At 42.8% G+C, this 13,894-nt stretch overlaps 1 protein-coding gene across 1 annotated transcript in view; it reads left to right on the top strand.

Moving 5' to 3' along the window:
- SLC7A6OS (solute carrier family 7 member 6 opposite strand) overlaps positions 1-6,253 on the top strand; it is a 49,199-nt gene extending 42,946 nt beyond the window's left edge. The window contains exon 5 of the mRNA XM_029608664.1: positions 4,374-6,253. Within this exon, the coding sequence (XP_029464524.1) occupies positions 4,374-4,492 (119 nt within the window). The 3' untranslated portion in view covers positions 4,493-6,253. The remainder of the gene's footprint in view (positions 1-4,373) is intronic.
- Positions 6,254-13,894: the final 7,641 nt, after the last annotated feature.

The following is a 13,894-nucleotide window of genomic DNA, read 5'->3' as shown; positions in this document are numbered from 1 at the left end:
AGGATCATCAAAGATTTCTCCAATTTGCAGATTCAGGGGACCATTTACAGTTCCTGGCTCTGTACTGTGACCAATCTGAATACAAAGAACCTTCTCCAAAGTGATGGTAGTAGTAGTAGCAGTGGTACTGTGTGAGTGAGGGAAGGCGGAGGCGAGTCGGAAGAAAGGATGTGAGAGAGGGGAGGGAAGGGACTGAATGAGTAGGAGGGCTCAGGTGGTAAGTGGTGGTCTAACTCTGGGGCTCAGGTGGTGGTGGCTCCAGTGGTGCCGTGATTCTGGCAGGGAGGGCTGGAGATGGTTCTGCCTCTCGGATGGTAGGTGGTGTGGTTCTGGGGCTCAGGTTGTAGGTGGCATTGTGATTCTGGGGGGTAGGGGGAGGGCTGTAAGTGACTCGGTCTCAGATGTGAGAGAGAGGGAACTCCCAATTATTCATCTCCTCCCCTCTCAGCCTCTTTCAAACTCGTTTATTCACCCCCTCCTCCCCTTTCTCATATCCCCTTTCTAATTCCTACACATTCACCCCTCTGCTCCCCATCTCCTCTCACATCCCCTTTCAGACTCCCACTCATTCACCCCCTCTTCTCTCTCGTATCCCCTTTTGAACCTCCCCCTCATATCCCCTTTCCATCTTACCTCTACTCCCACTTTCCTGTCATTCACTCCCATTCCTTCCCTCCTCACCTCCACTCCCTTCCCCTCTCATACCCTTCTTCCCACTTACCCAGTCCCTGCTCTCTCATTCACTTCTCCTCCATTCCTTTCCCTCACACACCTCTTCCCACTCACCCCATTCCCTTCCCTTGCCTCTCACTCCCTTCCTATGCTGTTTGACTCCCTGCTCCTTCCCTCTGTCACTCTTTCCATTGCCTCCCACCCCCCCCTTCCCATACCTCATCTCCCATTTGATTCAGCCTCCTTGGGCCTGCCCCTGCCAACTGCGTGGTCGTCTTTGGCAACTGTATTGAGTGCTGCTGTACAGGTACTCATTTTGCCGGTCTTCACGCTGGCATTTGGAGCGAGACAAAATAACCACTGGGGGGGTTTTGCGACCTTGGGAGCATTTTCTGCTGCCCTAAAATTTTGCACTATAGCTGCCAGCCCTGCCTAATTAATGGAACCGCTGGAGCCATGATGGAAAAAGGCCTATGATCCACAGCGCGGCCGGCACCTGGTCCCGCAGTGGCGCATCTCTAGTGTAGGAATGACCCACCATCTTCCCAGCTTTTTTAGTTGCCACCTGCCCCCTCCCCCACCCCACATGATTCGTCAAGAGAGAGAGACAAATTGCCAAACGAAAAATGTGGGAAGATGGTAGTCACCACTGAGGAGTCTGCAGCAGCAACTTTCTATGTAAGAGGATGCAAACATGAACCTACCTTACACGCAACAATTTTACTGGGTGGCAGCAGCTGAAAAAAAACCTTTACTGGGGCGAGGAACCAACTAACTTTTTTTTTTTTGTATGTCTCATGGAGGCAAATGAATAGTTGAGCCATCTTACCTGGTGCCAGCCACCAGCTTTGGAAGAATGCAGCAAAATCATGCGATAAACTTAAGAAGCAGTCAGAGGTAGGTCAGTTGCTAGTAGTCTGCAAGTGCAACTATGCTGTCGCAACACTGCTCACCACTACAGTACGGGGACGCAGAGCAGCAATGCAAAGCAGGAGCTGGTGGGGGGAGGGAGAAAGACCACGTGACTGGCCAGACAGGCCCACTGGGGCATACCAGATCCTCCTAGTCCTGCACTGCAGCACAGGGCCAATTGGCCCTGTGCTGCAGTGCAGGACTAGGAGGGTTTAAATCAAAACAGTTACCAACACTACTGTGGGGGAAGGGAGACCACCAGGGCACAGGAGGAATCTTTCTGCAGCTCTGATCTAAGGGCTAGCAGCTGAGCGCTCTCTCAATTTCCCCTTTATCCTACTTGTCAAAGGGTTGGAGTCCGTTTCAAGGTCCTGCAGAGCTGCTTTAATCTGCCATTGCACATCGTCAGTGGGAGCACACCCCGATACTAAGTCTGAGGCAATCTGCTTCTGTGCTTCACCAGTTGCTGTGGCTCTGGTCTGCACAGTTTCTCTCCCTCTCAGATTCCTTCCCCACCAGTTGCCCCCTCTCTCTCTTTCATCCCCAGCAATCTTCCTGTCTTTCAAGCACTTCTCCCACCAGCAATCGTACTGTGCAGTGCTGCTTCTCTAGCCTGATGATAAACACAGCTCTCTTTGGTTTGCAGTAGCCACTGTTAGTTCTTCCTATTGATCTGTGTGGGGCATAAGCCCCACACGTACATTTCTGATCATTGTGGTGATCTGGTGCCTGGGTTTGTCAAGCCCTGAAATAAAGTATGTTTAGGCAGAAGAGAAAAGAAACCTAATAAGCCCAAGAGAGGAGAAACTAAGCTGAGAACCAAGCTGTTGTGGTTGTAAATCCCACAGCATTTATTTTCATGTTTGTGACAGTTAATTTCACATAACTAGCTTTACTCTTGAAGGACTTTGTTGCCTTCAGACTGTAACTGTCACATAGTTGTTTAAAATTTTTAGGTGTAATGTAATGAGGATAACTGGGTGGAAAAATAGTTTAAAAACTAAGGTCCTTCAATCTCTCCTCAAGTCATTTGATGGAGATCCTCCACCATTTTGCTCGCACTTCTCTGGACCACCTCCATCCTGTCTCTGGCCCTTTTGAGATATGGTCTCCGGAACTGAACCCAGTACTCCAGGTGAGGCCTCACCAAGGGCCTGTACAGGGGGGATTATCACCTCCTTTTTCTTACTGGTTATTCCTCTCTCTATATACACCTTGTCGCATTGCTTCACCGTTTTCAGATCACTACACACTATCACCCCAAGGTTCCTCTCCCAGTAATGTGCAGTCTTTCACCCCCCATCACATACAGCTCTCTTGGATTACCGCACCCCTTATGCACGACTCTGCACTTCTTGGCACTGAATCCCAGCTGCCATATTTTCAACCACTGTTCAAATTTCCTTAAATCACGTCTCATTCTCTCTACTCCTTCCTGCGTGTCCACTCTGTTGCAGATCTTAGTACCATCTGCAAATAGACAAACCTTACCTTCCGCAGAGTCACTCACAAGGATATTGAGCATAACCGGTCTCGACACCAATCCCTGTGGCACTCAACACTCTTCAGAGCAGGTTCCATTTACCACTAAACGCTGTCGTCTATCCATCAGCCAGTTTGTAATCCACGCCACCACCTTGCCGCTCACTCCCAAGATTCTCATTTTATTCATGAGTCTTCTATGTGGGACCGTATCAAGTTTTTCTAAAATCCAAGTAAATCATATCAAGCACTCTCCACACTCACTCCAATCTCCTCACCATATCAGTTTCATAATGGCGCACTCTCCCTTTTCCCACAATCTGTCACTTTCTTCTCAGTCATCCACCCAGCCGCCTCACTCACTGTCCTTCATTTACTTTCTTCCTATCCCCCCACATTCCCTCATTCGTTTTCTTTCCTCATTCCTTCTACTTCCACCCTGATCCCCTCACTGTTCCTTGTTCACTTTCCTTCTCTATCCCCTCCTCTGTCCATTATTCACCCCCCCCCCCCCCCGCATCCAATTGCCTTACCCTCCATGGGTTTACTTCTGTTACCCCAGTTTCTTCATTCTGTCTTGTTCACTCCCCCTATCCCACAATCCCCTCATTCACTTTCTCCTTTTCCAGAATCCTCCTGCTTATTCTTATTTACTCCCCACCCCATGATCATCTCATTTGCCCTCCTTCCCCCCCCCCTACCCACCGTCACCACTCCCCATGATTCCCTCCGTTACCTTCCTGTTGGGAAAGAGGAGGAGAATGACAGCTTTGCAGCACCTCAACCTGCACCCTCTTCTTCCCTTGCCAGGGCCTGCTTTGAACCACATGGTTTACTATGCACATGGTTGAAAGTGCAACTCAAGTCCCAGCAGCAGAGCAGGAGACCACCATTCTTCTCTTTCCCAACAGGAGGTTAAGTGTGAGGATCGGGCAGCAGCTGGAGTGAGGTTTTCTGGGGGAGCCAGGCCAGAAGAATAGGAATGCACCATGTCACTTTGCAACCAATGTTAGCTTTTTTTTTTTTTAGGTAAGAGCAGGCCCTCAGTCTCCTGTGGCAGTTTGGCTAAGACTGGCTTATTCTGAGGGAAGGTTCAAATTTTGCAACCCCTATCACAGCCACGAAATTACAGGAAACTGGGGCCCTGGGCATAACTAACTAGATATTTCTGGGGTCTTGGTGCTACCACCATAGAAGAACTAGTTGAATGAATTAATCCAATTAATGTTTTTTTTAATTTTTATTAGTACATATATCCAAAATCTATCCCCTGGGCTTTATCTTAAACTTTTTCTGTTTGACTGTAGATATCAATTCTGAGAACAGTGAAGATGAGGGCATTCATGGAACATCTTGGAACAAATACCACCGAAGTGTTCTACAGGAATTTGGATATGATGAAATGCGGGATTTGGACTCCGATTAACAGCCCGGTGGCCTCTTAATGTATTATGTAGATGAGCTTCAATGCTAAGAAATAAAAACATGCTGGCTATAGCTTACTACTTTTTTCTTTTTGTAAGTGAACATCTTGAAGAGAGTGTTCTCTTTTGTCTGTTTTAAATTATGTTGTATACATATTGTTCAAAACAGGATGGAGAAGCATGATAAAAGGTAACATTTTTTAAATGGAAAATACTGTTATTTTCTGTAATTGACATGTTTGTTCTCTTAATAAAACATTTTGAAAACAGGAGTCGTCGTCAAGATGGCTGCCGTTAGTTATGCCTAGCCTGAGCTATCTGATATATTAATATTTATTGTATCTTCAGAAGCTTTTTCTTCATTATTCCATGGGTGAACCGAGGGATGAATGCCTTCTGAATGGCTCTGGTATGAGGGTGCTCCAGCTGTGGTGGGATCACTGTTGGGCCTTCCTGTCTTGGAAACTTCATTTTCTTAGGAGCAGCATGTAGCTCCTTCAAGGCCGGAATTGCAAAGGCTGGAGCAGGAAGTAGTCTTGGTGTGGGAAGATGACATTACTAGTTGGTAGGAGGTTGAGGTGCTGGCTCTATCTCCCAGAGGGGTCATGAGGAATCTCTTATTTCTTGTGAAAGGATTTTTACTGTAACTGCTGAGGAGTGGATACATATGAAAGCAGCATCCAGATATGTTTTGATTAAGTCTGCAGTGATCACACTGGAGGTTATATGGGAGGCAATAGCTAAGCTTTCTTTGAAACTGAGGCAGTTTTGTTAAACAGTAAGGCCATTCTGAGTTACAGATATGCAAAAGTGAGATTTCTGAAATTGCATAGCAAGTTGTGAATGTGAAGTCTAGTATGGAGACTATTCAAGTCAGTTTGTTCTATATCTGCAGGTCATCTATTGTTACAGAACAGGATTGAGTTTCTTAAATTCTTTGATCATAAGAATATGAGTCATAAATTTTCCAAGGAAGAAGCTGGTCTCTCCCTTGGAGATTTTAGGAAATATTTAATGGACGTACTTCAGGTTCCAGAATAATCTTTGCCCCCTGTTGCAAGAGAATACTATTTATCCTCCTTTAAGAAAGAACTTCTAGATTCTGATAGTATTGATCAAGTTTCTTTTGATGTTTTGAATTTAACTTCCTTTTTGGAAAAACTCTACAAGTGACGATGTGATTCCTGCTACACTTTTACTAACTTTTTGGTAAGCTTTTCTTTCATAAATTGAGAATTCCTTTTTTCAGTATAAATGTATGTTTCCAGATGTTGCAAGGATTGCACAATCTAGGAGGAAAAGATTTTTATAAATGAGACCTGCTGTGTTACAACTTGGAGCTTTATTTTGGTTGTATTTTCCTTGTAAATGTGTAATTTAAAATTAATAGTGTAAATTGTTTTTTATGATCCATCTCAACTTGCCAGATTTATTAATAAGAGGACTACCTTGGGCTTTTTTTCTGATTTTCTTCAACCAGAGGGTCTCTCATCTGTTGGAAACTGAATTTATGCATTTAGAGAGGGAGGTGATTCCAGCTATTGTAAGCCTGAATTCTTACTGATATATGGCTATACTTCTTTGTGTATGTGCAATTGACACTTCCCCTATATTGTGCACTGATGGGGTACAAGATGTGGTTGTTTTTTGTTTTCTAGATTATTTTGTATTAAACTATATGTATCTTGTGCTGTTTTCAAGAAGGGTTTCTTGGATGTATTGATGAAAACTGAATAAATAAAATATATATTTTTTAAACTTTTTATTAAAATTCTAAAGGAAGTCTAAAGTGTAATGGGCTGTTCTTCTCTTCTAAAGAAAATATTTCTATTCCTTTACGAACATTGATAAACTATTATTAATATACATTTTTTGAGGGAGGTAAGCAGGTTATAAAATTATCAAGGCATGGATTGCAGAAGCCATGGAAATGTTTGCCAGCCATCTCGCTGCTTTAGTCTTTTCTTCAGTTTCTATCACTTGGTTAATGGGAGAAAGCAGTTGTTTTATACCCTAATTTCATGACAACTTTTGTCTTGGGTCTGTATTGCCAACTTTTTTTTTTAAGGCACTGTTCTTGTCAAATGCTTCTTGTGATTTTGATAGAACTTTAAGATTGAAATATTGCAAAATTAAAATTTTGGTTACCAAACATTGTGTAATCCTATGATTATGTAATAGTATGCCCCAAGAACAATCCTGAAGTGTAACCCTGTGGGATTGAGTTCATGGTTTAAACTGGGTTTTAAGGAGAGGGATCCAGAGCCTTCTTTCAGGGAAAGAGAGAGAAATAGGTAGAGGGCCAGACCCAAATGATTCCCCATGCCCAAGGGAGGAAGAGTGTGATCTCCAACTAGAGCAGCATGGCCCTGAAGGAGATGGCTGGAATTCTTGAATAACAGAGGCAGAGTCCTGTACTTTCAGGAATCGAATGATTGACAAGAAACAGGATTCTGTCAGTAGGAACCTTGTGAAAGAAAGGGATTGATTAAGAAAAGTAGCCACAAAAGTGAGGCAACTGCTACCGTAGGTGGTCCACCTCAAACATTTTTACCCAGGAAGCAGTGGTGTAGAGTGATGTGGTACCCAAGAAGGTAACGGCTTGAGTGGCCATTCTCAATCTCCATAAAGTACCTAGCAAAAATCAAGGAGCAGATCCAGGATTAAGCATGACTTTCCCCAAGTCTATCCGGCTAATAACTGTTTATGGACTTTTCTCCCAGGAGCTACCCAGCCCTTTTTTAAACTTAGCTATGCTAGATGCTTGACTGCCTCCTGTAGCAACACATTTCATAGCTTAATTGTACATTAAGCAAAACAAATATTTCCTTCACTTTATTTTAGATCTGCTACCCATTAGCACAACCACTAAGGGACCATCCATGAGACTATTAGAAAAAATAAGTAATGGATCTGTATTTATTTATTCCAACTCACTTATGGTTTTATAAACATCTATAATATCCATCTCAGTTGTCTCTTTTCTAGGCTGAAGAACCTTAACCTGTTTAGCCTTTCTTTTTAAAGGAACCATTTCATCCCTTTTATCATTTTTGACATTCTTAATATGTTTTCTAGATTCATATCTATTTTGAGAGGGGGTGACCAGAACTGAACTCATTTTGGTGCAATCACACCATAGATCTATATAGAGGCATTATAACATCAGTTTTGTCCTCCATTCCTTTCTAAATGATTCCTAACATTGGTGCTGATCCCAGCCTCTCCACCAGTTGAAATGAAATTGTAATATTCCCCAAACACAGTTGATGCTTGAGTAAACAGTCCTCCTCATCAGGATTCTTCAATGTAGCAAGAGGAACTCAAAACACAGCCTGTGTTTTAGCAGATGGTTTATCCCTGCAGGAAGCTCAATGTCAGGAAGTAAAGCCTCTACTTTAATGTTCCAGATCCTGGCAAGACTTAATCCAACTTTCACCTGTCCAGCACCGATATAGTCTCTGGCTTCTGCCACAGAATTTAACTCTACTTGTTTCAAACTTAGTCTCTGGCTTCTTGTGAATAGCAGGGGCAAGTACCATTCTCTTTTCTGGTTATTTCCTGTCTAGAAGGACTTCAAGCTAGATATATTAATGCCTTAAATCTGTAATATAGCCAAAATGTTTTGTATATGTGCATTGTTGGTGTGTCTTTGAAGGGATTGCTCAGACTGCGGCAGGAAGTGTGAAATATTGATTGTTAGCTGTGCTAAAAGAAGGGATTTAAAAAAAAAAACCAAGTATACAGAGGATCCTACAAAATCCCTCTAACTCCATGTAAACTAAAATTATAGTAGCTAATATCAACTGTTGTTGATATTATCATCCATCTAGGAACCAACAACCTTGCTAGAAACAACATCCAGGTGGTACAGAGAGATTTCCAGACTCTGGCAAGCAGATTAGTTGAGGGTGAAGACTGATGCCTTTTCAGAAGTGTTACCTGTGCATGGAAAGGGGAAAGAGGCTAAGCCATATAGATAAGTTCAATGCATGGCTCAAAACTTGATGTAAGGAAGAAAGTTTTGGATATATTGGGGGCTGAGGCCAAATATGGAACAGTAAAAGGCTCTATGTCAAAGATGGCTTACATTTGTCTATGGCAGGAAAAAGGATCCTAAGAGATATATTCAAATCCTATGCCATAAAGCATAGAGGATTTGACTAGAGGATGGGGGTGGCAGAAGGAAATTGGAATGTCACCCCCCCCCCCCCCCCCCAAAATCGCAAAGAAATAGGTGAAGGGAATAACAAAGGTCAGCTGAATCAGGCACAAAAGAAGTCCAAGAAGAGCAGCAACCTGAAGGAGAGAAGCTGGAAAGCTATGAGCACAAATGTTCATAGTCTGGGCAATAAAATCCCAGACCTGCAGGCTCTAATGATGGCATTGGATCTAGACAGTGCTGCTGTTATAGAAACATGGTTTATGCAGTTACATGACTGGGATTTAGCCATCCCTGCCTATTACTTATTAAGGAAAGACAGGAAAGGAGGAGGAGTATCACTTTGTCAGAAGCAATTGAAATGCAAGGGATGTGGGGTAGAGAAGACACCTTATGGGCTAGCCTAAAAAGGGATGATGCTTCCATTTACATCAGTGTGGTCTATAGGCCTCCAATTCAGACAGAAGAGCTGGACAGAGATCTGATCAAAGACATCAAAAAGATGGGAAAGAAGGGAGAAGTGTTTGCTCAGAGATTTTAATCTACTGGATGTAGACTGGAGTATCCCTTCTGCAGAATCTATGAGAAGGAGAGAGAGAGTGGATGCCCTCCAAGGGCCTAAGCTCAAACAAATGGTAATGGAACCCACGAGGGACAGTGTAATCCCAGACCTAGTGCTCACAAATGGGAATAATGTCTATATTGTCCATAGAGGTGCCTACCTGAGTACATCAAATGGTATGGTTTGATATTACGAATAAGATGCAAAGAAGTCACATGAATAGCTGAGTTTTGAATTTCAAATATACGGACTGATAAAATGGGGATGTACCTGGAGGAAGAACTAGAAGATTAAATTAAAAGGAGCTATTACAAAGGCAACATCTATATGTTTGAAAACCAAACAAAAGTTCAAGGCAAAAGAAACCAATTTGGTTCTCAAAGGAGGTGGTGGCAAAAATAAAGGCAAAAAGACCAGTGTTCAGGAAGTATAAAGGATCCCAAAAAAGGAAGTCAGGGAACAATGCCTGGTGAAACTGAGGGAGACTAAGAAAGAAATCAGAAAAGCTAAAGGTCAAACAGAAGAAAGGATTGCCAAAGAGATAGAGAGGTGACAAAACATTTTTCAGATATATAAGAGAAAGAAGAAAAGCCCGAAGTGGTATAGTGAAATTGAAAGGTAATGAGGAGCAATGTGCCGAGACAAACTCGGACATGGTGGAAATAAATACTTCAGTTCTGTGTTCACTAAAGAAGACCCTGGAGAAGGACAGTTGATGGTTGACAAGACCATAGAAGGGAATGGACTAGTCAGAACTTCTTTTACAGAAGAGTATGTATGGGAAGAGCTAGGAAAACTGAATGTGGAAGAGTCCATGGGGCCAGATGAGGTACATCCCAGGATACCACGAAAGCTCTGAGATGACCTGGAACGTCTGCTAAATAACCTGTTCAATAGATCCCTGGAAACGGGAGTGGTGCCACAAGACTGGAGAAGAGCAGTTGTGGTCCTGCTTCATAAGACTGGTAGCAGAGAAGACTGGAAACTACAGGCCAGTTAGCCTCACTGCACTGGTGGGGAAATTAATGGAGTCACTGCTGTAAGAAAGGATACTGAACTATCTACAATCCGGTAAGTTGCTGGACCTAAGGCAGCATGGATTCACCAGAGGAAGGTCCTAGAGACAAATCTGATTGAGTTTTTGATTGGGTGACTAGAAAATGGGATCAAGGAAGTGCACTCAATGTTATCTATTTGGATTTCAGCAAAGCTTTTGATACCATTCCACATAGGAGGCTTGTGAACAACCTGAGAAGCTTCAGAGTGAGCGCCAAGGTGGTGGAGTGGATTTTAAACTGGTTGACTGATAGGAGACTGTATGTAATGGTAAATGGAACCTATTCTGAAGAGAGAGCTGTGGGACCAGTTCTGTTCAATATCGATTCTGTTCAATATCTTTGTGAGTGACAGTGCAGAAGGGATAAAAGGTAAGTTTGTCTATTTGCAGAGAATACTAATGCCAGATGTCTGAAAATTGCCCTTCCTCAATGCAACAGAGTGGACACACCTGAAGGAGTAGAAAGAATGAAAAGTGATTTACAAAGGTTTGAAGAGTGGTCAAAGATTTGGCAGCTGGGATTCAATGCCAAGAAGTGCAGAGTCATGCATCGGTAATGTGATAAAACAAAAGCATGGTAGTGGGGGGTGGGGGTGGAAGGCTGATGTGCACAGACCAAGAGCGGGATCTTGGGATGATAGTTTCTATGAGCTGATAATGGCAAAGCAAACCCAGTGAGGTTTTCTGTGCCAAGAAACATGGTAGAGAAAAGAAAGAAACCTTAAAATCCCTCTGGTGGCTCTACACTCTACCAGGTGCAAACCCCTCGCCGTAGTCCCTGCTGGCCCTATAAGACAGAGAAAAAAAAAAGCAGCAGGGGCACCACCTGGTAAGCAGTCTGAGGAGAAGCAGTAGCAAGAGCCAAGGAGAGGGAACGTTTGGGGAATGGGGCAGGTGAGAAGTGCCTAGGGCAGTAGGTTTGCTTCTTGAGTAAAAGAAAAAAAGGGAGGTTTAAGGTAATAATAGATTGTAGTAGTGGGAGGGAAAAAATGGGGGTGGGTGGGGGGACTTTGCAGTAGTTTTCCTCTTGTAAATAAAAGAAAAATCACTACCATTCCCCCTGCAGCTTGTGGTCATCCTCCTCATAACCAGCAGAGGGAACTGGGTCTGCAAGAAGGTTGTGCATTTGCAAAAACCATCAGTTATCCCTATTTTAATGGCGGAAACCTGAGCAGTTTTGGGAGTGCTAGTAAACACTGAATAGCAATAGCGAATAGGAGAAACATTTAGTCTTTTATTATAAGATATCTCATAATAGGAGCAGTGCAGCTTACCAAACTGCAGAGTAAATACCAGCTCAGCTCTTCTGAGCCACTACACTCAGTTAAATACATTACCAGCTCTAAACTTGCACACCAATGGATTAGATTTTTTATTTGCATAACATTTTCTAACTGGCTGGTATTATAATTTTATCTCATATATGTTAACAAGACTTCATTCTCGTAAGTCATACAGTTTCTAGTAAATTGAGCCCAGAAGGCAGAAATGAAACTTAGGGGCTGTATAAAACTCTCTTAAGAATGATTTCTTCCTTCTGTTAGTGTTAGTTTTTACATTGTTCTTCTGATACTTATGTAATGTAAACTGAAGCTTAAAACTAATGTTATGATAATTGTGGTATTTGCAGTTCAACTACAGAGATGACTGACTTTTATTGTACCTTCAGCCTTAATGCTGTCATTTGCTATTTGAAGACTGTTTGACTCTGTAAGTATCACATACCTAATTTAGGGATCTAGAGGGACACATGCTTGACACACCCAACACAAACCAAAGGTTAGTGGCTAGAACACACCTATAGGCCTTGCCCTAGACTGCTGTCATCGGCGCTGCTGCTTTGGTGTGCCACTGTTGCCATTTAACGTGGCACAAGAGGGAAATGATATATGGCAGCATAACATGAAGGCTTTGGCTCACTCAGCTTATCCCAGAGGCCTTTGCTGTCTGATCTAACTGAACCTGCTGGTATGCAATGAACTTAAGCTGACCTGTGTGTGAATGGCCACTGAGAGCCATCTGGAATGAATTCAGACTAACCAGATATGATGAAAGGTCATGAGGTTATCGATGGCAGATGGCTGAGCCACATTCCAAGCTTTGTTCTCACAGATTCCTATCTCGACTGAAAGAGGCCAGGTAAACTGAAGATCCCCTGAGGTCAAGACTCTGATCAAAGGCCTGGAACGAGACCTACTACAATGATTGATATATTGACAGGACAAAGGGTTAACAGAAGATTGACAGTACTCAATAGACACGTGGGCCCTTCTTAGGCCTAATTAGATCTTAAGGTGGGAGGTGGTAAATTCTGTGTCATATCCTTGTGTGAAATACATGCAGAAAAGCATCTTATTGAAGTCAAATATTTTATACAGGGCATATTTTTTAAAAAATACATGCGCACGACCATGTGCGCATGCTACCCGGCGCACACACATGAATGCGAGATTTTATAACATGTGCGCGCATGTTACAAAATGGGGGGCAGCCCGTGAAAGGGGGGTACATTTTTGCTATATTCATGTGGCGATGCATCGGGTCCTTCCCCAGTTCCCTCCCAGTCCGCTCCAATTGAGGAGCAGACTAGGAGGGAACTCCCTTCTTCCCCTTTCCTCCCTACCCTCTAAAAACATTTAAAATCTTTTTTACTTTCGGTGCGCATAAGGCCCGGCCCCGCACATGAAGGCCGGGATTTATGCATGCAGGGCTTTAAAAATCTGCCCTTTAATGCTGATCTTTAACATACTTTTTAGCATTTAGGAAGTCTTGACTATTCCTACATATCTGATCAGTGCAATCTCATTGTGCTGTAATTATTTTTATTTCTTCACCATCACCAAACTAATCTGGTTTCATAGAAAACCTTCTCAAAGCACCCTTTGTTTTATAGTATGATAATATATGTTCCAAACGCCAATACTGCTGGCCTCTAGCTCATGTCTTAAGTTGGTCCTATGCAGGCCCAGCCCATGGAGCAATGGGTTAAGCTAGAACTCTTACCTGTCATAGGGATGGAAGCTCTGGGTTAATTCATGTTAGCTGAGATTGATCTGTAACAATCAGAATTCCTTTTCCTCTGAGGGGAAATAGGATAATAAGAACAATCTAAGAGATTCTTCTTTGAGTGGAGATCAGAAAGGGCAGTAGCAACAGGCAGTAATTATTAAATTGATGACAAACTTATAGAAGGATTTATCACACATTGTTGTCAAGGCATGAGAAAGAAAATTAATATAACATCAGTAATGACAATTATGCACATCTGTTTTTCCCCAAACTTCTAAACCAGTTCAGCTGCCAATACTTATGAAGGCTCAGAAATTCTAGTCCCTTTTTAACTGGATAAGATGCAGCTTGTTAAAGAAGCTGAAAATATTTGGAAAATGAGCATAATGGCTGATTCAAATAGCAAATACAAGAAGGTCCATAGGGACTAAGACAGTCAAAGCAGTTCCAAACTTTGGGCCATCAGAATACAAAGTGATAGTATCATTGCAGTGGGCCTGCCTCTTGCCTATTCACATACACGTCAGCTTTCGAAATAGGCAATTTCAATAGGAAATATTGATACAAAGAATCCAAAATGGTTCCCCCACCCTTGAGGCAGAAGGAGGCAGTAA

The sequence above is a fragment of the Rhinatrema bivittatum genome, chromosome 7 (genome assembly GCF_901001135.1).
Source record: "Rhinatrema bivittatum chromosome 7, aRhiBiv1.1, whole genome shotgun sequence".
In the NCBI taxonomy this organism is placed as follows: domain Eukaryota; kingdom Metazoa; phylum Chordata; class Amphibia; order Gymnophiona; family Rhinatrematidae; genus Rhinatrema; species Rhinatrema bivittatum.
This window is presented reverse-complemented; position numbering and strand designations above follow the sequence as displayed.